Source organism: Myxocyprinus asiaticus, chromosome 30 (genome assembly GCF_019703515.2).
Source record: "Myxocyprinus asiaticus isolate MX2 ecotype Aquarium Trade chromosome 30, UBuf_Myxa_2, whole genome shotgun sequence".
Taxonomy (NCBI): Eukaryota; Metazoa; Chordata; class Actinopteri; order Cypriniformes; family Catostomidae; genus Myxocyprinus; species Myxocyprinus asiaticus.
The window spans coordinates 3,765,102-3,788,864 of NC_059373.1; the positions used below are offsets into that span (position 1 = coordinate 3,765,102).

At 37.8% G+C, this 23,763-nt stretch overlaps 2 protein-coding genes across 2 annotated transcripts; one reads left to right on the forward strand and one right to left on the reverse strand.

Annotated features, from left to right (window-relative positions):
- The first annotated feature begins 428 nt into the window (after nucleotides 1-428).
- Nucleotides 429-9,813, forward strand: LOC127420860 (CUB domain-containing protein 1-like). The gene is made up of 10 exons (XM_051663441.1): nucleotides 429-457; nucleotides 737-818; nucleotides 4,823-5,038; nucleotides 5,455-5,814; nucleotides 5,923-6,282; nucleotides 6,551-6,748; nucleotides 7,579-7,956; nucleotides 8,043-8,399; nucleotides 8,568-8,655; nucleotides 8,832-9,813. The coding sequence occupies exons 2-10, from the start codon at nucleotides 755-757 to the stop codon at nucleotides 9,379-9,381; spliced, it is 2,571 nt and encodes an 856-aa protein (XP_051519401.1). The 5' UTR covers nucleotides 429-457; nucleotides 737-754; the 3' UTR covers nucleotides 9,382-9,813.
- Nucleotides 9,814-16,710: 6,897 nt separating this feature from the next.
- On the reverse strand, nucleotides 16,711-23,466 carry LOC127420884 (exosome complex component RRP42-like). Its single transcript, XM_051663476.1, has 8 exons — nucleotides 23,368-23,466; nucleotides 22,614-22,715; nucleotides 22,417-22,511; nucleotides 21,512-21,677; nucleotides 18,260-18,330; nucleotides 18,026-18,149; nucleotides 17,783-17,938; nucleotides 16,711-16,885 (listed from the first exon to the last, which is right to left on the reverse strand). Exons 1-8 carry the CDS (start codon nucleotides 23,422-23,424, stop codon nucleotides 16,781-16,783), a joined length of 876 nt encoding a protein of 291 aa, XP_051519436.1. The 5' UTR covers nucleotides 23,425-23,466; the 3' UTR covers nucleotides 16,711-16,780.
- Between the last annotated feature and the right edge of the window lie 297 nt (nucleotides 23,467-23,763).

Consider the following 23,763-nt stretch of genomic DNA (forward strand, 5'->3'; position numbering starts at 1 on the left):
TTAAGAGACACAATAAATGCAAATAAATCAGTTTTTAAAGTCTAGCTTGACTCATAAATATTAACTCATCCATGGTGACGTTCTTTGTTAGCCTTCCAATGAGAAACGCTTGGCTCATGAATATTAACACATTAATGTTGACGTTCTTTGGTAACGTTCCATTTGAAACCGCTCGGCTCATGAATATTAACACATTAATGTTGACGTTCTTTGGTAACGTTCCATTTGAAACCGCTCGGCTCATGAATATTAACACATTCATGTTGACGTTCTTTGGAAACGTTCCATTTGAAAACGCTTGGCTCTTGAATATTAAGTGCTATCCTCAGGGAAGGATGCCAGTCTGTCTTATAAATGTGAACAATGAGTAAAATATAGCGTGTCGTGCTTTTTATGGCTTGAGCTGTATTGGTGAATCGGATTTTGACTGATTTGTGTGATTATTAAGTTAATTCAGGTGGGTATCCATCAGATTCACGTCGCTTATTGTAAGTAAAAGTGTTTCTTGAATAACGCAATCACTTTACCTGTTGTTCTATACTTCTGAACGCATGTTTGGACAGGTAGCGTGCGCGCGCGCACAAACGCACACGCCCTTTGCGCACAACAGGTATCAGGTAACAGGAATCAGGAAGCGACTGTGCTGTTTTACAAACTCAATCCAACATGCAGGATGCAAGGATTTAAAACAAACGAGGAATCTTTTTTAATATATATTTTATTTGGGACATTTTAGGAAGATCTAAGCGGAATTATGGGCTCGTCTCTGGTTCCAGTGATCATTGCATTGATTTTATTGGAGATTCACAAAAACTCAGGTGAGCTGTGCGTGAAAGCACCACCCCAAACACTCCAACATATGAATGCACGAGTTTTTAAACATGCTTTCAACTCTCATTTTCCCCTTTTTTTTTTTTTAAATAGTTTATTAGGTTTTAATTTGATTAGTAATGTAGATATATATAATGTTTTTTAAATATATTTTATATAAAGTGATTAAAAGATAAAAACACAGTGATTTGACAGTTTGAGGACCTATTTAGAGAGTTTGTTGGTTTAAAGAAAGGTGCATGAATATATTGAGATTTATTGATAATTAATGTAATTGAACCCATGCAAATGCATGCTGGATGTTTATATTTTGTTGTTTATATTAATATGCATATAAATGTACTAATCTGTGTAATGGTCTTATCAACAGATCTGAAGTTGGTCCTCCCTCATGGCCTACTATTTAACAGTGTAATTTGCATTTATGGCAGCTGCACTGACAACTAACTGTTAATTATTGACCAACAATCTGTTACTGTACAAATGGAGGGCGGTTTGTTGAAACATGCTTTTGGGCAGGGAGGTTAAAACATAAGGCTTTTCCTTTATAAACTGAAATGCGTAGATGAAAATGTCAACTGCAGTGCTTCTGTTTGCTTTTCTATTGACATTTAAGCTTTTGGTACAATGAACTTTCACTTTCGAAGTGTCAGAGAGAGTGACCTTCAAAGTGTTGTTGATGAATTGGTTGGCATTGTAATTCTACACCATTAAAACCATGAGAAAAGTGATTTTTTTTAAACAAACAAAAATGTTTTTAAGCTTTGCATATTTTTATGAGAATTCAAAAACATTTTAGAGCTAGTTTGAGTTTATTTTGTATTTGTATTTATTTTTACTAATGTCTAATCTCAATATGTTATGTGTTTTGTGCATTTTATTTTCAAATGCATAATTTGTCAGATCATGGTGAAGTTGTTTTTAAAATCTGAAAATTTATGAAATAGTGGATATCTAAAATAAGTCAGCTCCTTTGACACAAACTGACAGGTGGGTTTTGCATCGTGTATCTTCCCCTTAGACTGTTGTTTAACAGTTATGTCGGTATAAACAAATATCACGGTTAATTACATCATGTTGATGGTTGACGATGCTGGTTCACCATGGATGAAAGTTGGCCGAAGGGGTGTGTCAGCTGAGTTACAGTTGTGCTCAAAAGTTTGCGTACCCTTGGAGAATTGGTAATATATGTACCATTTTTAAAGAAAACATGAGTGAGCAGGCAAAACACATTTCTTTTATTTCTTATGGGATTCATATTCAACTGTAGGTTATAACAGAATGGCACAATCATAAAACAAAACATGGCAACAAAGAATAAAATGAAATGACTCCTGTTCAAAAGTCTGCATACCCTTAGTTCGTAATACTGTGTGTTGCCCCCTTTAGCATCAATGACAGCGTGCAGTCTTTTGTAGTAGTTGTCTATGAGGCCCCAAATTCTTGCAGGTGGTGTAGCTGCCCATTCGTCTTGGCAAAATGCCTCCAGGTCATGCAAAGTCTTTGGTCATCTTGCATGAACCGCACGTTTGAGATCTCCCCAGAGTGGCTCGATGATATTAAGGTCAGGAGACTGTGATGGCCACTCCAGAACCTTCACCTTTTTCTGCTGTAACCACTGGAGGGTCAACTTGACCTTGTGCTTAGGGTCACTGTCGTGCTGGAAAGTCCAAGAGCGTCCCATGCGCAGCTTTCGTGCAGAAGAATGCAAATTGTCTGCCAGTATTTTCTGATAACATGCTACATTCATCTTGCCATCAATTTTCACAAGATTCCCCGTGCCTTTAGAGCTCACACACCCCCAAAACATCAGTGAGCCACCACCATGCTTCACAGTGGGGATGGTATTCTTTTCACTATAGGCCTTGTTGACCCCTCTCCAAACATAGCGCTTATGATTGTGACCATAAAGCTCTATTTTGGTCTCGTCTCTCCAAATTACAGTGTGCCAGAAGCTTTGAGACGTGTCAAGGTGTTGTCGGGCATATTGTATCCGGGCTTTTTTGTGGCAGTGGCGCAGTAAAGGCTTCTTTCTGGCAACTCGACCGTGCAGCTCATTTTTGTTCAAGTATCATCATATTGTGCTCCTTGAAACAACCACACCATCTTTTTCCAGAGCAGCCTGTATTTCTCCTGAGGTTACCTGTGGGTTTTTCTTTGTATCCCGAACAATTCTTCTGACAGTTGTGGCTGAAATCTTTCTTGGTCTACCTGACCTTGGCTTGGTATCAAGAGATCCCCGAATTTTCCACTTCTTAATAAGTGATTGAACAGTACTGATTGGCATTTTCAAGGCTTTGGATATCTTTTTATATCCTTTTCCATCTTTATAAAGTTCCATTACCTTGTTACGCAGGTCTTTTGACAGTTCTTTTCTGCTCCCCATGGCTCAGTATCTAGCCTGCTCAGTGCATCCACGTGAGAGCTAACAAACTCACTGACTATTTATACACAGACACTAATTGCAATTTAAAAAGCCACAGGTGTGGGAAATTAACCTTTAATTGCCATTTAAACCTGTGTGTGTCACCTTGTGTGCCTGTAACAAGGCCAAACATTCAAGGGTATGTAAACTTTTGATCAGGGCCATTTGGGTGATTTATGTTATCATTATGATTTAAAAACGAGCCAAACAACTATGTGATAATAAATGGCTTAATATGATCACTATCCTTAAATAAAAGACAGTTTTTTGCATGATCAGTCATATTTTCAAAATCAATGCCTAAATGTCACAATTTCTGCCAGGGTATGCAAACTTTTGAGCACAACTGTATATCCAGTGTTGTTGTCACAAACATAAGTAAATATTTGCAGTAACGTTGTAGTCATTCATTTGGGGTAATATGATCCAGTGAGCAGGTTCACATTCGGCTGGGTTACTTGTGGCTTGTTGAAATTCAGTTAGTTACATTTGTGCAATCAAAATCAAACTTATGAGTGTCCTTCTAATGAGTGCTGTGCAAGATCTCAACAAAAATGTACTCAGCATTTGAAGGGTATGGTAATATAAAATAATGCTTTTCAGAATATATATCATATTTTTTATATTTAGTCAAGTCATATTTATTTGTATAGCGCTTTTCACAACACACATGATTTCAAAGCAGCTTTACAGAAAAGTATGCTATAACAAATTTTTTTTTATTAAAGTCCTCATTCTGCGATTATAATGAATAATAAGATTAATAATTAGATTAAAAAGCATGCCTTAATTTTAGTCTTAGGCCCTATATTATATAAAATTTTAGTTTTTTGGTAGGCCTTTATAATTTTGCTTAGAGCAGGTGTGTGTACAGTATGTGACGCTGCTTTTCCCTCAATATATATATTTTTCATCTTGCATGCCAAATTGTAACTTGCATTGCCTACTTGAGCACCACATCTCAATGTGTATGTCATTGCAAGAAAAATATAATTGATAATATATAATACATAGAATTTATTGATAAAATTACTTATGTAAAATAAATATAATTTACATTTATTTTAAAGGTTTACGAAACAGATATTGTCTAATATTTAATCTATACATGTTGTTCATTTTGTGCATTTTATTTTTAAATAATGTGCCAGATTGTGATAAAGTTGCTTTTTTTTGGAGTAGTAATCAAAATAGAGAACAAATAAAAATCTAAAATAGAACAAAATAGTGCTTTTGAGACAATCTGACAGGAGGGTTTTGCATTGTTTTTGCATAGTGTATCTTCCTGTTACACCGCTATTTGTGTCAGTCATTGTTGAAAGGTCCATTTACACCAAGAGCGAAATGAAAAATCAAAACCAATCACAGATTAAAGGTCCATTTACACAATGAAGCTTTTTATTTGGAATACAAGTTCAAAACACATGACTTAAAAGCTTATATTTTATTGGTTGGGGAGTTTTAAATTTTGAATTCTAGGTGAACTATTCCTTTTAGTCTTCAAAGGGTCTGTAATGGTGTTTCTTAAGCTATTTGTTTATTTATTGTTTATTTATTTTTTTGCAGAGTGTCATAAAATAGAGGTGACCCCTGACCCCGGGACCATAGTGATCTTCAGTAAGAAAGCTGCTCAGGCAGCAGACTGCAGTGTTTGTAAGGGTGAAGGCCCATCTCAAACCTGTAACTCAATACTGAGACTTACAGAACCTCAAACCACCACTGTGAATTTCAACTGCTCCCAACCGGGTGATGTCTTTACTGTGGAAATCAACCAAGAAATCGGTGAGCACAACCCTTTCTATGGTCAAGTAACTCAGTGAGGTGATAAAAAAACAAAAAAAACAAAAACAAAACAACAACAACAAAAAAAAACACCAGTGTTCAATAAATAGTTACATTTATTATTAATCTCTGTCAGAATCAACCATTCTTATTGTTGTCAAGAAATATAGTGCACTATACTAACTGTAGGCTGCTTATGGTTACTAAGCAATGTTGCAACTTGATGCATAAACATAAAACTCAACTGAAGTGCTGACACAGCTGTCCCATATATTGGGTGTTATCCAACACCTTTGAATGTGGTTCATCCAATCAGTCTTTAGTAGGGTTATAAGCCCTAGAATTTATAAAAATCACCTGTTCCAATTTTAGTTGTGATTAGCTGTTCCCTGTTACATTATTTATTTAAATCATAGATTGCACGGTAACGAGCTGCAACAACATCGATGCCGTACATCCAGATTCTACCCGATTCCTAGAGTTCACTAGAACATTCACTTGGGACCTGAAGGTTCAGTCATCCAAGACGGTCCAGCTGGACTTCCCAGCCCCAGGAATGAGGCAGATCAAGCCTTCAGAACCTTGTCCAAACAAGCACACATACACTCTCATTACATACCAGCGCACAGGACCTACCCCTATTGGCACGTTTTGTCGGAACGGTACTATCAGTCGTATCCAGGTCCTCTATAAAGGACGTGTATCTTTGAATGTTCCCAAAGGCACAGACCTGAACCCATCTGACTTTAAAGTGTCCATTGGAGCAGAGACAAAAGGTAAGAAATAATAATTTAGAAAATGCTTACAAAGGCTAAGTTGATTTAATTACATTTTGGGGGCCATTCAATATTACTTGCTTTATTTCTCATACTCTGCATCACCAGCGTTGGTTGAGGTGGATGCCAAGCTGCCAAGAGGACAGTCATTTACAGACTACTTCACACCAAACTACGCTATAGGCCTCTTCAGCGACGAAAGAATAAAGTGGAACTTTGCTGTTGAGCCTATGCACAATTTTAGCATCCTCTTTCAAGATTACGCTGCACCTGAATGCCAGAAGAGGGCTCTGTCACTTGAGTACACACTGGGGGATAAGACTGTACTTACAAAGACCTTAAAGGATGACCAGCCGGCCAATAAACAGGGAGATTTTAGCCTGACTTTGGCCAATTGTGATCAAAAGAAAGGGACAAAAGGGCTTTCATTGAACTTCAGAGTGTCTGTGTTCCGGAGTGGGAGCCCATGTAAGAAAAACTACAGCACACAGCTTTTTAACAGGGTTTCATTTAAATAAATATTTTTAGAGTTGGGACTTTTTTAGTAGGGATGCACACATAGAAAATTTCTGGCCAATACTGATGCGTCTAAACTAAAAGGCATGATGGACCGATATAGTCCTGATATAGTGTGCATCTCTAATTTTTTGGGTTAGTTTCGTATCAATAATTTGAATAAGTCATGTTTCAGAGTTGTGGAGAAATTACATATTTTCTGTCTCTGTATTCTGTTCAGATCTTTGCACCTTGGATCTCCAGAACGAGGAGGGATTGAGCCTCCAAATAGAAAATAAAAATCCGAAGTCTTACTGTGAAATGAGTATGAACTCGGTGGTGCAGGAGAAGATAGTGGTACCTGCGGGAACCAAAGCTGACTTGTCCTTCCTCGACTGCCCTGTTGAGGAACTGCAGCTGACGGGCACTAAAACTATAGGTAACTAGGAAACTGTGAGATGGTGATCAAAGGAATGCACAAATGCTGTACCCATTCTCAATGGAGTGCCACAATAAATGTGATCTTGAAAAACAAAGTACCACCATAACATCTCATGTACTGGGATTCCACCCAGTACGATGAGTTTCTGAATCCTTGTTGGTCCTGGAACAATACTGTTGTCAACACAGTCAGATTTTAGGGTTTAGAGTAGGGGCTAGGGCTTGGGTTGAAGCTTGAACAACAGTCTTATTAGCCTGTCATCTCCCTGTGATTTCAGGGGTAGTTAATGGTTAGGGTTGGGGCCTTGTTTGTTTAGCAGAAAAGTTGTTCCAGGACCAATAACAAATGTTGATCCAGGAACAAACCCGCTTGGTGAAATCATAGTCACCGTTCTGTCTCAGAGACGTGGCTTCCTTTTGGTCTCGAAATGCCTCCAGACCTGTTTACACCTGATGTAGACATCCTTTCGTGCAATCAGATCACAAGCAGACAGTGCTAATTGCATGTGTAAACTTGGCCCAATGTGTCTTGGAGATTCATTGTAATGCCATCACTTAAAGCATGTTTTGTTAGGTCAAAGACACATGGCCAGATTGCATTTGTAGTGTAATGCTAATGTGTCCTTGAAATTCTTGATGAAATCAGAACATTTTAAGACTAATGTACCAAGTCTGTCTCGGCTGTCCACTTGGAATTGGATCACCCAAGATGGATGTTCTTACCAGGTGTACACAGGGTCTTAAAGCATGTCTAGACACCGATTCCTCATCTTGCCACATGCTTTTGATTGCTTTTCTCCTTAACCCCCTTTCTTTGTTCCATTATAGATTGTATGAGTGGGTCTACCTGTGCAGTGAGCGGGACTACCCTAACCATTCCGATGCTGGGCCGTACTCTGCCTGCCCCCCTTCAGCAGTTTACCTGGCTCCTCCGTGTATCTGATCAGAGCACTATGGATCTCACCTCCCCTCAGGGAAACCTACACCAATCTGTACTGGAGAAGGAGTGCAACGAAGGGGTATCCCTACTTGTCTCTGAGAGTGATGGCTCTAACATTGGCCAGTTTTGCTCCATTGCCGAAGGTGCTATCCAAAAAATCCAGATCAAAGCGAATGTTTCCATTACCACGATGCCCAAAAGTAACAAGGACCTGAGCCAGGACAAAGGACCCTTCTTAAAGATCACCTTGAGCCCAGAGATCTCAGGTAAGCAGATTTTTCCCAGGTGATTCTTACCTTGACCCTTTGAAAGGTGACAATTTCAAAGCATTGGCCTCTCTCTTTCTACACAGAGAATGTAGTCTACTCTGTTTCTCCACTTGTTTTGGGAACCACATACCTTGCAACGCCCAACTGGCCCTATGGTATGAATCCTTCTTCCTCTGTCTCATGGATCGTGAATGTTCCTCAAGAGCACCGGGCAGAGCTGCAGTTCACCAATGTCAGTAAGCCCAAGTGTGACCCAGGGCACACCACAGTTGAGATTCGGCCGCTGGGCTCAAATGGGCAATTGCAGTCCTGGAGAGAAGATCAAAGTGTCCCCAACACAGTCATTCAACAACAGAGCTTCTACCTTAATATTTCCAACTGTGAGCCCAAAAGTGGCAGCTTTGCTGTGCTCTCAAAGGTCACTCTGCAGAAGGAAACCAGTAAGTAAAATTCCAGTTTCAGATTTTGTCCTACTTTTTACGCATTTGCACCTTGATTACAGTCTACGTAGTTTTGTTATTGTTGAAGTTACTGTTAAAAGTATTGTAATGGAAGATGGATTGGGTTGCTTCTGCTCTAAATAATCATTCCCACTTCTCTCTGTACAGGAAATGTCTTAGGAATTATCCTGGCTGTAGTTGGGGTTCTGCTGATCCTGCTAATCACTGCACTTATTGTAGTTTGCGTCATTTGCAAGTGAGTCCAACTTTTTCATCCAGTGTTCTAGTGAAGTTTTGTTGGCAGGTTTTTGCTTGAGCATAAGTGTCTTATGAAAATGTCTAGTTTGCATTATTTATTTTTGGCTGAAACGAATAGACATTGTGTCTGCTCCCAATGCCCTCGGAATAAATGTTCACCCTTCTCACTTACAGGAAAAAGAAACCTAAGGCCAACAGGTCTTCCATCTTTATGCCCAGAGGAAATGCCTTCCTTCCGGGTAATGCCACCTTCCCCAAAACCAGAGCGGACAACGAGTCCCACGTCTACGCCTCCATTGAAGACCCCATGGTGTACGGACATCTTTTGGACAAGGACCAACCTGCAGTGGACAGTGACGATGGAGCCTGGAGCAATGGACATCAGGTGGACATTTACCGTCCATTTACAGGACCCACAGACTCCACCCCAGTGATTACAGACTCTCCGGCGGATTATTCGCTGGACAGAGGGGAAGAAAGAGGAGGGGACAGGTCTTTCCTAAACCCATCCAGCACCTTTATGCCTGGGAGGCCTCGTACGCCGCTTCTACCACAGAGCAGCTTGGGTTTCGAAGATCGTAGGATGGTGGCAAACGAGTTTAACACTTTCAAGACTTTTGGCGATATAAATCCTATTCGTCTGTCTGCCGATGAATCCAGATTAAAACCTCAATCAGATTCAGACTCGGATTTGTTTGCTGAGCCAGACATGATAAGTAGCTAATGTGTATGAGTATTCTCGTAAAAAACTGCAGAACAGTTTTACAAACAATTTGACATTCGTGTTGGAGTTCTGTGTTCAGTTCTGTGTTGAAACAAAAATGGCATCAGCTGCAAGCATACACGCACACGTGATTTTTTTTTTTTTTTTTTTCAATGCTAAATGTTGGCCACTCTCTCTCTCACTGCCCTAGTGGTGATACTTGTAATTTACATGTATAGTTTATTGAAATTTTGGTTTTACAGATTTTTAAACTGGCTTTTAGTTTGAATGTACAGAATTAACGCTCTTATCGGAGCCGCTCAAGAACCGAACTCCCTTGTGGAAGTGTTGTGACTCATTATTGGACATTTTTGTTTAAACATTGGATGTCTGTTTTTACTGTGTGAATTTGGCTCCTGCTTTAAAATGTAATTAAATAAAATGTCTCCTTTAAATTGAGCTATTCTGTTTGTTTATCCCATGGATTCATAAAATAAATTCACAGGTATTATAATAGAGTATAGTGATCTAAGTGTGATCAGACTAAGTAAAGAATATTTGCAGGACTTTATGAGGGTGGACATAGCTGGTCATAATTCTTTGTAAATTAACATCACATCTGATTAACAGTTCAATACTTCGTTTATCTAATTTATTTGTTGGTGTCTAAATCTTAGTGGAGGTTGTCCAAAATTAGGTGCTTTTCCTTTATTGCAATGTTCATTCTTATGAAATTATAGATCAGCTCCTGTTTTCCTTTTTGTTTATGGAGTGTGATTCCTCAAAAGGAAAGAAAAATTACAATCTTTGTTCTCCTCAAAACCTTTACAAAAGAAAAATATACAATTATAGGACAAACACAATGCAGGCAATGCTACCAATAGATTGTGCAAAAGAAAGGACAGCTAAGGTCAAGCAAACTGCAGCAAATGGACTCAAAAGATGTTGAATTCGCAGAGGATGCGCTCTCCTTGCGGCAGTTCTCATCCAGCCACTTGCCACCGGAGGCAGCAGCGAGCATGGCGCAGTTTTCCAAACTTCTGCCATCAGGCTGCGGGACTTTCCAGTTCTTGTAGCGAATGTTTGAGCAGGTCTGGTCCATCCACACGCCCTCCATCTGCATGTTGTTAATGCCCAGCCAGATTTCACCATCCGGTCCAATGCTCTGCTATACGTAATCGCAGAGTTAGGTGTTTTCGTCCACTGAAAGAGGAGTGCTAAGGATGCCTCCCTTGGCGATGCAGTATTCATTTGTTGCGTGATGGCGCTTCTTCAGTGTGCCCACCAGAAAGCACATGCCGTGGATCTTGATGCCTCTCGGACAAACTAGAGAAGTGAAGACACGTTAAGTCTTGGTCTGCAGTCTGTAAAGGGGACAAATAATTGGAAAACAGGCTTTTTGTCACTTTTTGGAAATAGACAAAATTAATTGTACTATGAATACTCCAACAGTCCGCCCAGAACATTTATTGAGATCAAGATGCAAAAATGTTACATCGTTAGAAATCATCACAAGATTTACAGTATGTCATAACCATGAGTTCATTAACCACCCACTTTTACATATCCTCACATATTTAATTTTCAGCAACATGGTAAACAAAGATTAGCCAGTTATAACAGAGGTTGTTTACATGTAGAAGTCCTAAAGGTACAGTAGCATTAACAACCTGTTTAATTCTAAGAGACAGAGAGAGGATGGAAAATTGTCATGAAAAACTCAATTGTAACTTTGTTTGGTGTAAACAAAATCTTAAGTAGACTTCAGTGAAAAAATAGCTTGCAACAAAAGTTAAGAATATGATCCCTTATAAAAACAAGTTCAAGACCCACTTGCTCAAAGACATGCATGGCTTTGATATGTATAGGCAACAAAGAGAGACGTTTGGCTTTGATGCAGTTCAAGCCTCGGTCAATGACGTCACTCTTTTTTTTCTTTTTTTTTTTCAGACTAAGTTATTCAAAAACACATTAAAAATGCAATTCACACAAAACTATTAATTGAATACACCTCTACTGTGACAAACATGTTTTCAGTTTTTACATTTTTTCTAGGGCTTAAAATACTGAATATATCTAAGATAATAAAGTCTCTTTAAAAGATGAAATTCTTGGGGTCCTGGGTAGCTCAACAAGTATTGACACTGACTACCATCCCTGGAGTCGTGAGTTCAAATCCAGGGTGTGCTGAGTGACTCCAGCCAGGTCTCCTAAGCAACCAAATTGGCTTGGTTGCTAGGGAGGGTAGAGTCACATGGGGTAACCTCCTTGTGGTCACGATTAAGTGGTTCCCACATGCTGTGAGTCTCAGCAGTGTCATGCACAACAAGCCATGTGATTAGATGCACAGATAGACGGTCTCAGAAGCAGAGACAACAGAGACTTGTCCTCCACCACCCAGATTGAGGTGATTAACTGCACCACCACCTACTAAGTAGTGGGAATTGGGCATTCCAAACTGGTAGAACAGGGGATACAATTTCTTTTTTTAAAAAAGCTGAAATTCTGGAAAACATAAATGTTATCATGAGAAATGAAGAATAATCTTTATTTTATTTTCTCAAAAAAAAAAAAAAAAAAAAAATAAGCAGCAAAACAATTTTTTTTTAGAATATATTTGAAAAACTTTTGTCCTCCAAATCAAAGTCAGGTGGTGTAACCAACATGCAGATAGCCATTTTGTTGTCATGAAACAGAGAGGACCACTTTAAACCCTCAAAACTTTGTGAAGTAAAAAAATTAAAAATTAAAAATCAGATATTTTGACATTTTTATGAAAGGCACATTTTGTTCAGGTCACATGGGGTATCCCAAAGAAAATGTTTTGATATTCTTAAAAATTTTATTTAAATTAATGATTAAGTTGTGTACACTCATGTGTTCAGTATTTTAATACCTTTTTATTTTTTAAATTAATACCTTTTATTAAATACTAATATTTGTATTCATTTATTTATTTATTGTAGAAAATGCTATAAATGTTTTTCAAAAATGTATGACACCAAATTGACCCAAAGATCACATTCTACAAAATTGACATGTTTTAAACTAGATTAAACTAAAAGAGACTTCTCATGTTTATCACCTTTTTATCAATGACCCGCCTATAAGTCAATGTGATTAGTGCAATTTTTTATGACATATTAAATACTCCACAATTTTGTCTGAATATTTGTTCCTGACATTAGACAGTGGATGAAATCTGGCTCAATGCTCTCCAAAAGAAATTAAGGAAGCTGTAAAAAAAAAAAAATTAAAAAAAAATGATCAAAAGCTGCACATGGTGTCCATGTGTCTTATGTAAGCAGAAGATTTCTAATCCGGACAATACGCCACATTCATACATATCTTTGGGACAACATTCTGGAAAATCTGAGTCTTCTCATTTTTTGACTCCAAAAATTTTGCTTTAAGAAATCTTAGAGTAAATACACAGATTATGCATCGCTATGGCTGAGCGTGTCTTAATAAAGTTTCATGGGGAAAAAAACAACACTGAAGTTCTCACCTGTCTGCAGAGCTTGCTGTTCTTGCAGAAGATTAAATTCCTCCACAATGTCATTGATCTGCTGTTGTACTCTTTGTGCACCTCCAGGGGCCTGGGGCAAGTTGTCGATCCGATGACAGACACCTTCCTCAGCTACAGTCACTGCAACAGACACCATGTATCAACAGATCATCCAGACTGCATTGACTTTGTTAATATTTTACACAAAATTATCATTCTTCCAGGCCCTTTGTGCTATTTGTCATGCCCAGAGAGGTCAAGTAGCACTGGTCCAGTGCAAAAAAAAAAAAAAAAAATCTCTTTTCTCAGAATCTTAAATTTGACCTAAACCTGTAATTAAACATAACCTGGTAAGTTCTGCAAAGTTATCAGAAAATAATTGTAACTCATTTATTTTAGTATGTTCCTCAGAATGGGAAGATGCTGTAATGATTGTCGTTTTAATTTTACACCCTTAGAATCAGCCTACAATTGTATGCAATTAATTCAGATGGAAAATTTGATTTAATAAGATCAATAAGATCCTAAAAAGGTGACCTGTCATGCTTCTGGAGTTGCTGAATATCTAAAGCTCAAACATATCAGTGCCAGCTTTCAACTTGTGTTAAACAAATTACTATTGAACAAAAATTCATATTAGAAACCATAAAATAATTCTTGCCTTTTTTTGAAGTGTTTTTTTGTTTTTGTTTTTGGGAGTGTTCTGCTGGAGTGAGGTGTGGACGAGGAGCAGAAGACAGCCGCCTCTGAATGTCATGGTGAAGTCTGGAGAATGAGAACGTTTTACTGTGTGAAGGGAAGTGTGTTCTTCTCAGTCCAGCTCATAGGGGAAAGGTTTGGAAACAGGAACCTGCTGAAGTCATCCTTCATCATGCACAGCCCAGAGGAGTGACGTTCTCATCCATCCCTCTTACACACACACACACACACACACACACACACACACACACACACACTGAACAATTCTCAACAAGACTCATGTTGGTTTGAATGTTGAGCGAACCTCACAAAAACTGTTAAGAAATGACATTTCACCCTAAAATGTATATTCTGCATAAAGAAAATGAAGCTGATTTTTAAGACCATAGTTTTTTGTGACATTCTTTTCATGGCAATAAAACATATTCAAAACCCCCAAGCACAATTGTCATCATACTCAAAAAAAGTGATTAGCTTATTTTTTTAATTTCCGCATTTAAATTTCATATTCATCAATCCATCGTCAGTTGAATTGTATGTTTAATGAAATTAAAATAATAAAACTTAAAATACCTTGTTTTTATATTTATTTTATTAAAGATCAATCAGTTCAATTTGATGCAATTTTGTTTTGAAATTTAAATGAGTAAATATTTAAATTATTTTTTGAGTGTAGCCTACTGTAATGCGATAAAAGTCTCATTCTCTATACTGTAATGAGCATATACTTTCAAAAATATTTTAGCCTATTTATTTATTTTCTCCCCAATTTGGAATGCCCAATTCCCAAAGCGCTCTAAGTCCTCGTGGTGGCGTAGTGACTCGCCTCAATCCGGGTGGCGGAGGACGAATCTCAGTTGCCTCCACGTCTCAGACCGTCAATCCGCGCATCTTATCACGTGGCTTGTTGAGCGCGTTACCGCGGAGACCTAGTGCATGTGGAGGCTTCAGCTATTCTCAGCAGCATCCACGCAGAGCGAGAACCACATTATAGCGACCATGAGGAGGTTACCCCATGTGACTCTACCCACCCTAGCAACCGGGCCAATTTGGTTGCTTAGGAGACCTGACTGGAGTCACTCAGCATGCCCTGGATTCAAACTCACGACTCCAGGGGTGAAAAATATTTTAGCCTATTTTTAAGATTTATGCATTTCAATTTAATAACATTCCATTGCATTCCATTCCAAAGTTACTTTCTTCATTACATTTTATTAAAGATTACTCATTTCAATTTGATGGAATTTTGTAAAGAAATTGACATACATAAATCTTAAAAATAGGTTAAAATAATTTAGAATGACACTGCATTATATACTGTACATAAAGTAAATTTGTGAAGTGTAATTGTCAACATTGTAAGCATCATAGTATTTGTTTTACTGATTTTAATGTAAAAAAAAAATAATTACAAAAAAATTGTTTTCTTACAGAATGGAGCAGGGTGTGCTAAACTGTAATGAAAATAATAATAATAACAATAACAATATTAAAAATCTTAAAATAAGTGTCAGAATGAGTTTCATTTTCTAAAAGCAAAAATCTAATTTCTTTTTAATTATCGGGTGAAATATAACATTTCTTTTGTGAGATTCACCCTCTTATGCTTTAGGCATTAAATACACACATGCTTTTCACTCATTTAAAATGCTCTACAATGATTTATTATGTAGATTATAACGTTGGAGACAGAATAGCAGTTTCTCAGATTGCAATAACTGAACCCTGGAGCATCCTGCCAATGTTATAAAGGTTTTCAGGACATATTTCAGCATGTGCAATTCAATGCTGCATACTTCTCATGTAGTTCTGTATCTCTGCTGCGATTGGTGTTGTTTGTTTTGGATGCGTTTTGTTGTAAAGCTATTATGGGATGGAATGTTTCCAGACTCACAGCAGCTGTTTGATGTCTGAGTGCACAGATCCACCTCAGACGACACGTGGCAAATAGACATCCAAACTCATCCAGCCGGATCCGGATGAACACTCAGGACAATCAAAGAAAAAAAAGGACACTCTTTGTATATTAATCTGCATGCTTTCAATATAGATAGCTTGATTAACTCAGGACAAAAGATCTGTTTGGGGTTTTGTCTTTGGTTGAGTAACACATTCTAAATGTTAAAAACATTCCTTCACAGACATTTAAAATATTTGTTTTTAAGTAAGTATTAAGAACAATATGATTCCCATATTCATATACTGGACCCTGGTATTTGCATGATGCTCCTCAGTAGGCCTAAATCAAATATCACAATGGTAATATTGCTAATCATACAAAACTATTATTCTTTTATGTACCTAGGAGTACTGTGCAAATACCACTGTATATGAATATGGTAATCATATTGTAAAAAAAAGTATTTTAGCCTTTTTTTTAAGATTTACACATTTCAATTTCATTGCAAAATTCCATCAAATTGAATTGTCATTTTTAATATTATAAAGAAATCTTAGTTTTTATTTTATTATTGAATTTTATCAAATTGAAATGCGTAAATCATAAAATTATTCATAGTGTAAACAATGATAGTACAATCAAATGTAAAGTTATAATTAATTATATAATCATTACTTTTTTTTTTTTAAATGGGGAGAAAACATCAAAAAGCACCTATTAACAGCAGCACTAAACTTCTAGAGCAGAGATGCTCAAACCAGGTCCAGCCTTGCCTTATATAACAAGAAAAGATTCCATTGACGCAACTCATTGCATTAATTTATCCGATTGCAGAGTAATGTTTTTTATATTATGAAATCATAAAGGAGCAGAACCAGGGCGACTTTTCTATTTTAATATAAATACAGTTTGATCAAATGCAACGTTAACTTTTAGCCAAAGGACCTCAATCTGTCTTGTCTTCTGTTCTACTAATCAAATACATTCAAGTGCTCATATTTCACCCAAACGGCTCACGATATTTATGCAGGAAAACACTCGATCTGACACTCAGAGAAAAATACATTTCAAGCATTTTTTCAGTTTCTGTCAAATGTTTCTGGCCACTTCACTTCAAATCTCTAATCTCACGTTTATGAGGTCATGAGAGTTCAAATGTTATATGACATCACACTTAGAGAAATGTCCTAATATGCTCAGAATAGTGCTGAGATTATTAAACAATGAGACATGAGAAACTTCATAGGATATTTAAAGGCATTTATTTAAAAATAAAAAAAAGGAGATACAAATGTGAGCGGGCGGGCATGATGTTATCCGAGGAATCCCACTTTCTGTCGTTTTTTGCCAAGACTTTCTTCTTTCTGGAGTAGTTCCATGAGAGGGGCATGGAGAGTCTTTCCCACACGCTTACCAGCCTGTGACACACACACACAATCAATTCTTGAATATAAATTCTTACTCATTCGTTGAAACTGAGATAACCTCTAATTATTTAGAATCCTTTGCAAATAAAATTACATTAAAAAGATATTAAAATCTTAAGTACTGCACAGACATTCTACGCAACTTGGAGTGAAACAGCTATACATTTAAACTTTCACTTTTTAAAGACTTTAAATGATCTAATCACATCTGATAGAGAAGTCAGACCCATCATTAATACTCAGTACTGATTTTTATTTTAATAACTGTTCCATAGAAAGCAGCCCGTTCCTTCTAACCTTTTCAACATTTATTTCCATAAGAGCCTTGTTTTCAGGTGACAGATTAAACCAAAATAATCAGAAAAGAAGTATTGTACAAATCATCTAGATAAGAGTCTAAGGGGTCGTTCAGAATGAACACGCTCTTGCGCAAAAAACCTTAATGCAGCACAACGAATGGAAGAGAACGCAGGTGTCTTTTAGATTTACATGATGTCCGTCTAGTGCATATTTACAGATAATTACAACAACAAACAATAAAAAATGTGTTAAATTTAGTTTTACATTAAGGGGCAATATTTGCCCTCTGGATTTGATTTTCTGGGGCATTTTATACCTTTACAATGGGGTATTTTTTCTAACCATTTAAAACATACTGTGTCTCATCCGTTTCAACAAATATTATTTGTTTAATTGATTACCTCTTACACTTATAATAACCCTGAGAAACAAAAATCAAGATTTATTCATACTTTATGCCTCCACACTATGCATTTCTGGTAGCATTTTTGCCCCAAGCCCCCCAAAATGTCTGACCCCGATTTCGTGTGAACGGCCCCTAATTCAGTCTTTAGAGACAGTGTGTTGAATATGAGTGCAAAGACTGACCTCTGTCATTTCAAAGATGCTCTCTGGGTCCAGACTGCCTCCTCCCATCTTCCTCACACATGTGACCGTCCCTCTGTGTGTGACTGAGATCAGCAGACTGGCCACTGAACACGCTTTCTCCAGCAGGGTCGCGTCCACCACGTGCCTGTGACCAATCTGACGGGCACAAACACACAGATATTCTCTCTCAAAATGCTGCTTACGAATTGCTAAATCAGAAGAGGACGTGGCAGTGCTCTATACCTTGCACAGGGTCACGATACATGGAACGTTCTCCACATTAAGCCGCATGCAGTCGTAAGGGTCATCTGACAGCTCGATCTCCTTCCCACCCTCCTCATCCTCAGATATGTGCACTTTAGGAATTCTGTTTAGGGAAAGAAACATAGTTGGGTATAAATTCATCATCACTCCAGATAGCTTTGAACGGATTATTCAAAGCAAAAAAATGAAGTCAGTTGAATATCTGTCACTCACCGTGTGTTGAAGAGCGCAGCTTTTATTGCGATAGATATGGCGTCAAACAGGTTTCCATCACACTGCAGGAGCTGCAAACACAATTATGCATTATACTTGCATTTCTCAAATGACACCCAATATTTCATAATATCTAATGGCTATAATGCTAGAAGGAATATTCCAGGTTCTTGAAAAAGTTAAAATCAATTGACAGCATTTGTGGCATAATGTTGACTGACACAAAACTTAAAGGGATAGTTCACCCAAATATGAAAATTCTCATCATTTACTCACCCTCATGCCATCCCAGATGTGTATGACTTTCTTCTGCAGAACACAAATGAAGATTTTTAGAAGAATATTTCAGGTCTGTAGGTCCACACAATGCAAGTGAATGGTGACGAAAAGTCCAAAAGAAGATTAAAAAAGCACATAAATGCAGCATAAAAGTAATCCATATGACTCCAGCGGTTAAATCTACAATATACCTTCTAAAACGATGCAAGTGTGGGTGAGAAATAGATCAATATTAAGTCGTTTTTTTTTTTTTTTACCATAAATCTCCACCTTTGACCAGCCCCAACCAGCAGGTGGCTGAATGTGAAAGTGGAGATTTACAGTAAACAGGACTTAAATATTGATCTGTTTCTCACCCACACCTATCATATTGCTTCTGAAGACATGGATTAAACCACTGGAGTCATATCAATTACTTCTATGCTGCTTTTATGACCTTTTCGGTCCTTCTGAGTTCTGGTCACCATTCACTTGCATTGTATGGACCAAATGAGCTGAGAAATTCTTCTAAAAAATCTTCGCTTATGTTCAGCAGAAGAGAGAAAGTCACACACATCTGGGATGACATGAGGGTGAGTAAATGATGAGAGAATTTTCATTTTTGGGTGAACTATCCCTTTAATTTTGACTCATCCGTCCTTTTCTTTAGAAAAGTAAAAAACGAGGTTACAGTGAGACACAATTAAAGTAAATGGGGTAAATTTTTCGAGGGTTTAAAAGCAGAAATGTGAAGCTTATAATTTTCTAAAACCACTTCCATTAAATCTGTTAAAACTGGAGTATTAAGATGTAAAGTTGTTTAAATCATCTGTGTTTTGTAGCGTTATGTCATCATGGCAACAACGTTGTAAAATTGAAAACTTTACACAAAAAAGGTTAGTAAGTGATTTTATCACAGTAAAATCATGTTTACATGCATACTGTTTGTCTTGTGGCTATACTGTTGAAACAGTGATTGTGCCTCACTGTAACCTCAATTTTTGCTTTTTTTTTTTTTTTTTTTTTTTTTTTAAAAGGAGGGACGAGTCAAAATTAAATTTTGTGGTAATCAACATTATGCCACAAATGCTGTCGACTGAGCTCAACTTCTACTGAACATAGAAAAATGAGAAAAACATGTATTTACCATAGAGATTTCATTTAATATTTACATGCATGGAAAACCCTGTTTTAACAGTCCATGATATATCTAGCTTTTCCATGAGCTTAAGAAACTTGTTCTGGTACTCAATTCACATTTAGTACAGTAGCAACTACCTGATTTACAGTTGTGCTCAAAAGTTTGCATACCCTGGCAGAAATTGTGAAATTTTGGCATTGATTTTGAAAATATGACTGATCATGCTTTTAAGGGTAGTGATCATATGAAGCCATTTATCATCACATAGTTGTTTGGCTCCTTTTTAAATCATAATGATAACAGAAATCACCCAGATGGCCCTGATCAAAAGTTTACATACCCTTGAATGTTTGGCCTTGTTACAGACACACAAGGTGACACACACAGTTTTAAATGGCAATTAAAGTTTAATTTCCCACACCTGTGGCTTTTTAAATTGCAATTAGTGTCTGTGTATAAATAGTCAATGAGTTTGTTAGCTCTCACGTGGATGCACTGAGCAGGCTAGATACTGAGCCATGGGGAGCAGAAAAGAACTGTCAAAAGACCTGCGTAACAAGATAATGGAACTTTATAAAGATGGAAAAGGATATAAAAAGATATCCAAAGCCTTGAAAATGCCAGTCAGTACTGTTCAACCACTTATTAAGAAGTGGAACATTCAGGGATCTCTTGATACCAAGCCAAGGTCAGGTAGACCAAGAAAGATTTCAGCCACAACTGCCAGAAGAATTGTCCAGTATACAAAGAAAAACCCACAGGTAACCTCAGGAGAAATACAGGCTGCTCTGGAAAAAGACGTTGTGGTTGTTTCAAGGAGCACAATACGACGATACTTTAACAAAAATGAGCCTCATGGTCGAGTTGCCAGAAAGAAGCCTTTACTGCGCCAATGCCACAAAAAAGCCTGGATACAATATGCCCGACAACACCTTGACACGCCTCACAGCTTCTGGCACACTGTAATTTGGAGTGCAGAGACCAAAATAGAGCTTTATGGTCACTATCATAAGCGCTATGTATGGAGAGGGGTCAACAAGGCCTATAGTGAAAAGAATACCATCCCCACTGTGAAGCATGTTGGTGGCTCACTGATGTTTTGGGGGTGTGTGAGCTCTAAAGGCATGGGGAATCTTGTGAAAATTGATGGCAAGATGAATGCAGCATGTTGTCAGAAAATATTGGCAGACAATTTGCATTCTTCTGCAAGAAAGCTGCGCATGGGACGCTCTTGGACTTTCCAGCACGACAATGACCCTAAGCACAAGGCCAAGTTGACCCTCCAGTGGTTACAGCAGAAAAAGGTGAAGGTTCTGGAGTGGCCATCACAGTCTCCTGACCTTAATATCATCGATCCACTCTGGGGAGATATCAAACATGCAGTTCATGCAAGACGACCAAAGACTTTGCATGACCTGGAGGCATTTTGCCAAGACGAATGGGCAGCTATACCACCTGCAAGAGTTTGGGGCCTCATAAACAACTATTACAAAAGACTGCACGCTGTCATTGATGCTAAAGGCGGCAATACACAGTATTAAGAACTAAGGGTATGCAGACTTTTGAACAGGAGTCATTTCATTTTTTTCATTGTTGCCATGTTTTGTTTTATGATTGTGTCATTCTGTTATAACCTACAGTTGAATATGAATCCCATAAGAAATAAAAGAAATGTGTTTTGCCTGATCACTCATGTTTTCTTTAAAAATGGTACATATATTACCAATTCTCTAAGGGTATGCAAACATTTGAGCACAACTGTATTTTTTCCTGGAATAATTGCTTAATATAATAAATGCAGTCTTAATGTACATTTTTGGCCATTTCACACACACTACTTGTCGATCACTCACCAGGACGTCCACGTACAACACCCAGCAGTGCTCTCCTGGAGAGATGCAGAGCGAACGCATGTCCACACTGTGTCTGTTGTTGAACACTTTATAAAGCGTGTTACTAAGCACCACCCCCAACTCCTCCCCACCACGCCCCTCAAATTCAGGGGTAGCATTTGCTGAGCTAGAAAAATAACAACAAAGGTTAGAGTCATTTAATGATATTCACAAAACATTTTCTCATCATTTACTCACCCTCATGCCATCCCAGATGTGTATGACTTTCTCTCTTCTGCTGATCACAAACAAATGTTTAGAAGAATATTTCAGCTCTGTAGGTCCATACAATGAAAGTGAATGGTGAGCAAAACTTTGAAGCTCCAAAAAGCACAGACAGTAAAAGTAATCCATATGACTCCAGTGGTTTAATCCATGTCTCCTGAAGCGATATGATAGGTGCGAGAGAGAAACAGATCAATATATGTCCTTTTTACTATCAATCTCCACTTTCATTCCTTATTGCTTTGTTTTTGGTGATTTGCATTCTCCGTGCATATCTCCACCTATAGGGGCAGGATGGAGAATTTAACATATAGTACACTGGACTACTTTTATGCTGCCTTTGTGTGCTTTTTGGAGCTTCACAATTTTGGTCCCCATTCACTCCCATTGTGAGAACCTACAGAGCTGAGATATTCTTCAAAAATCTTCATTTGTGCTCAGAAGAACAAATAAAGTCACACATCTGGGATGGCATAAGAGAGATTTTTTTTTGGGGGGGGGGGGGGGGGGTGAACTATCCCTTTAAACTTTAAAGCACTAAAGTACACACACATACACAGCTGCTCCTCTGCTTTGCAGAATGGCTGAAATCAGGGATGTTTAATATAATTTAAGATTTTTTACACACATTAAAGCCTCACCAGTCAACAAAGAACTCAAGAAAACCTTCATCTGGTACCACTGGTTTAGGTTTACCAATCTCTGCCTTTACTCCAACAAGAACATCTGTGTGACCCTGTCAAACATACCACACAAACATACACCTATGACAAGCATTGCACAACATAGTATGACTTCTAAACATAAATCAAGCAATGCAAGTGCCCAGATCACTTACAAGACTGATTTTGGCAGATCCATCTGTGTTAGACACAACATCTGTCTCGATCTCCATGTGTCTGTAGTCCTCACATCCTCTTCCATCCAACCTCAGGTCATCCTGTTGACAGTATTCATAATCTTGAATTATGAGAATTGATTATGAACATGCTTACAACATTTTTACTGCAAAATGTTAAATTAATTATCTTTGGTGTGTCAGAGGCAGTGTAGCAGTACACTACTGCAAAGTTATTTTTGTGTGTGTTTTTTTCTGGGTACAAACTGACCCCAAACAAACACACACACACACACACACACACACACGCGCACACACACACGCGCGCACACACACACGCGCACACACACACGCGCACACACACACGCACACACGCGCACACACACGCGCACACGCGCACACACACGCGCGCACACACACACACACACACACACACACACACACACAGTGCATGCTTACTGTTTAGTAAAACAGAGGGATAAAGCTACACTAATATCTGTCTCCTCGGGTCAGACTAGAAAAATCTGAATGGGAAACTACTACTAAATTACTCTAATTACTTTTACACATACGACACAAAAACAGTAAAGTCAAAACATGAGGTTATTAAATACAAAACAGACCAAATCAGGGCGAGTTTATCAGAGACCCCGATTTTTGTGGCATTTTTAAGACATACAAATTCATTCTTTCATAATGATTGAATGCTTAAATGATAGACCTTATCTTTTAAATAGTGTTTGATTTAACTTACTCGAACTCCATGCATAATATAGACTTTCTCCGCTTCGCTCACTTGTACTGCAGCCATGTGTTTCAAACGCACCAGCTAACGGCGTCATCTCAAAGCGCCTGAGGGGCGGAGCCTATAGTTTGCTAGCCAATCATACGTCAAAACGAAAGAAAAAGGGCGGAAGCGTTTTGCGTTGTCTGTAATTTGATTGGATCAGAAATATGTCAGTTTCCACAGCTGGAACCACGACATCCAATTTTTTAAGTATATTCTATATATATAAATGGAAATAAAACACTAATAAAATAAAATAAAATAAAGATTTTACATCCCTTTTTTTGTTGCAGTATATAATGTTGGTAGCTTTATGCTTGGCATATTCAGTAGCAAATAAAAACACGCATCACAAGGGTAGTG

Bases quoted from the DNA above. Each gene is read 5' to 3' on its own strand.
- LOC127420860 (XM_051663441.1), top strand. From the start codon at position 755: ATGGGCTCGTCTCTGGTTCCAGTGATCATTGCATTGATTTTATTGGAG. The intron at 5,815-5,922 runs GTAAGAAATAAT...CTGCATCACCAG, and splicing joins CATTGGAGCAGAGACAAAAG to CGTTGGTTGAGGTGGATGCC. The intron at 7,957-8,042 runs GTAAGCAGATTT...CTTTCTACACAG, and splicing joins CTTGAGCCCAGAGATCTCAG to AGAATGTAGTCTACTCTGTT.
- LOC127420884 (XM_051663476.1), bottom strand. From the start codon at position 23,424: ATGGCTGCAGTACAAGTGAGCGAAGCGGAGAAAGTCTATATTATGCAT. The intron at 22,716-23,367 runs GTAAGTTAAATC...TACTGTCAACAG, and splicing joins ATATTATGCATGGAGTTCGA to GATGACCTGAGGTTGGATGG. The intron at 21,678-22,416 runs GTGAGGCTTTAA...TTATTTTTCTAG, and splicing joins CTTGAGTTCTTTGTTGACTG to CTCAGCAAATGCTACCCCTG.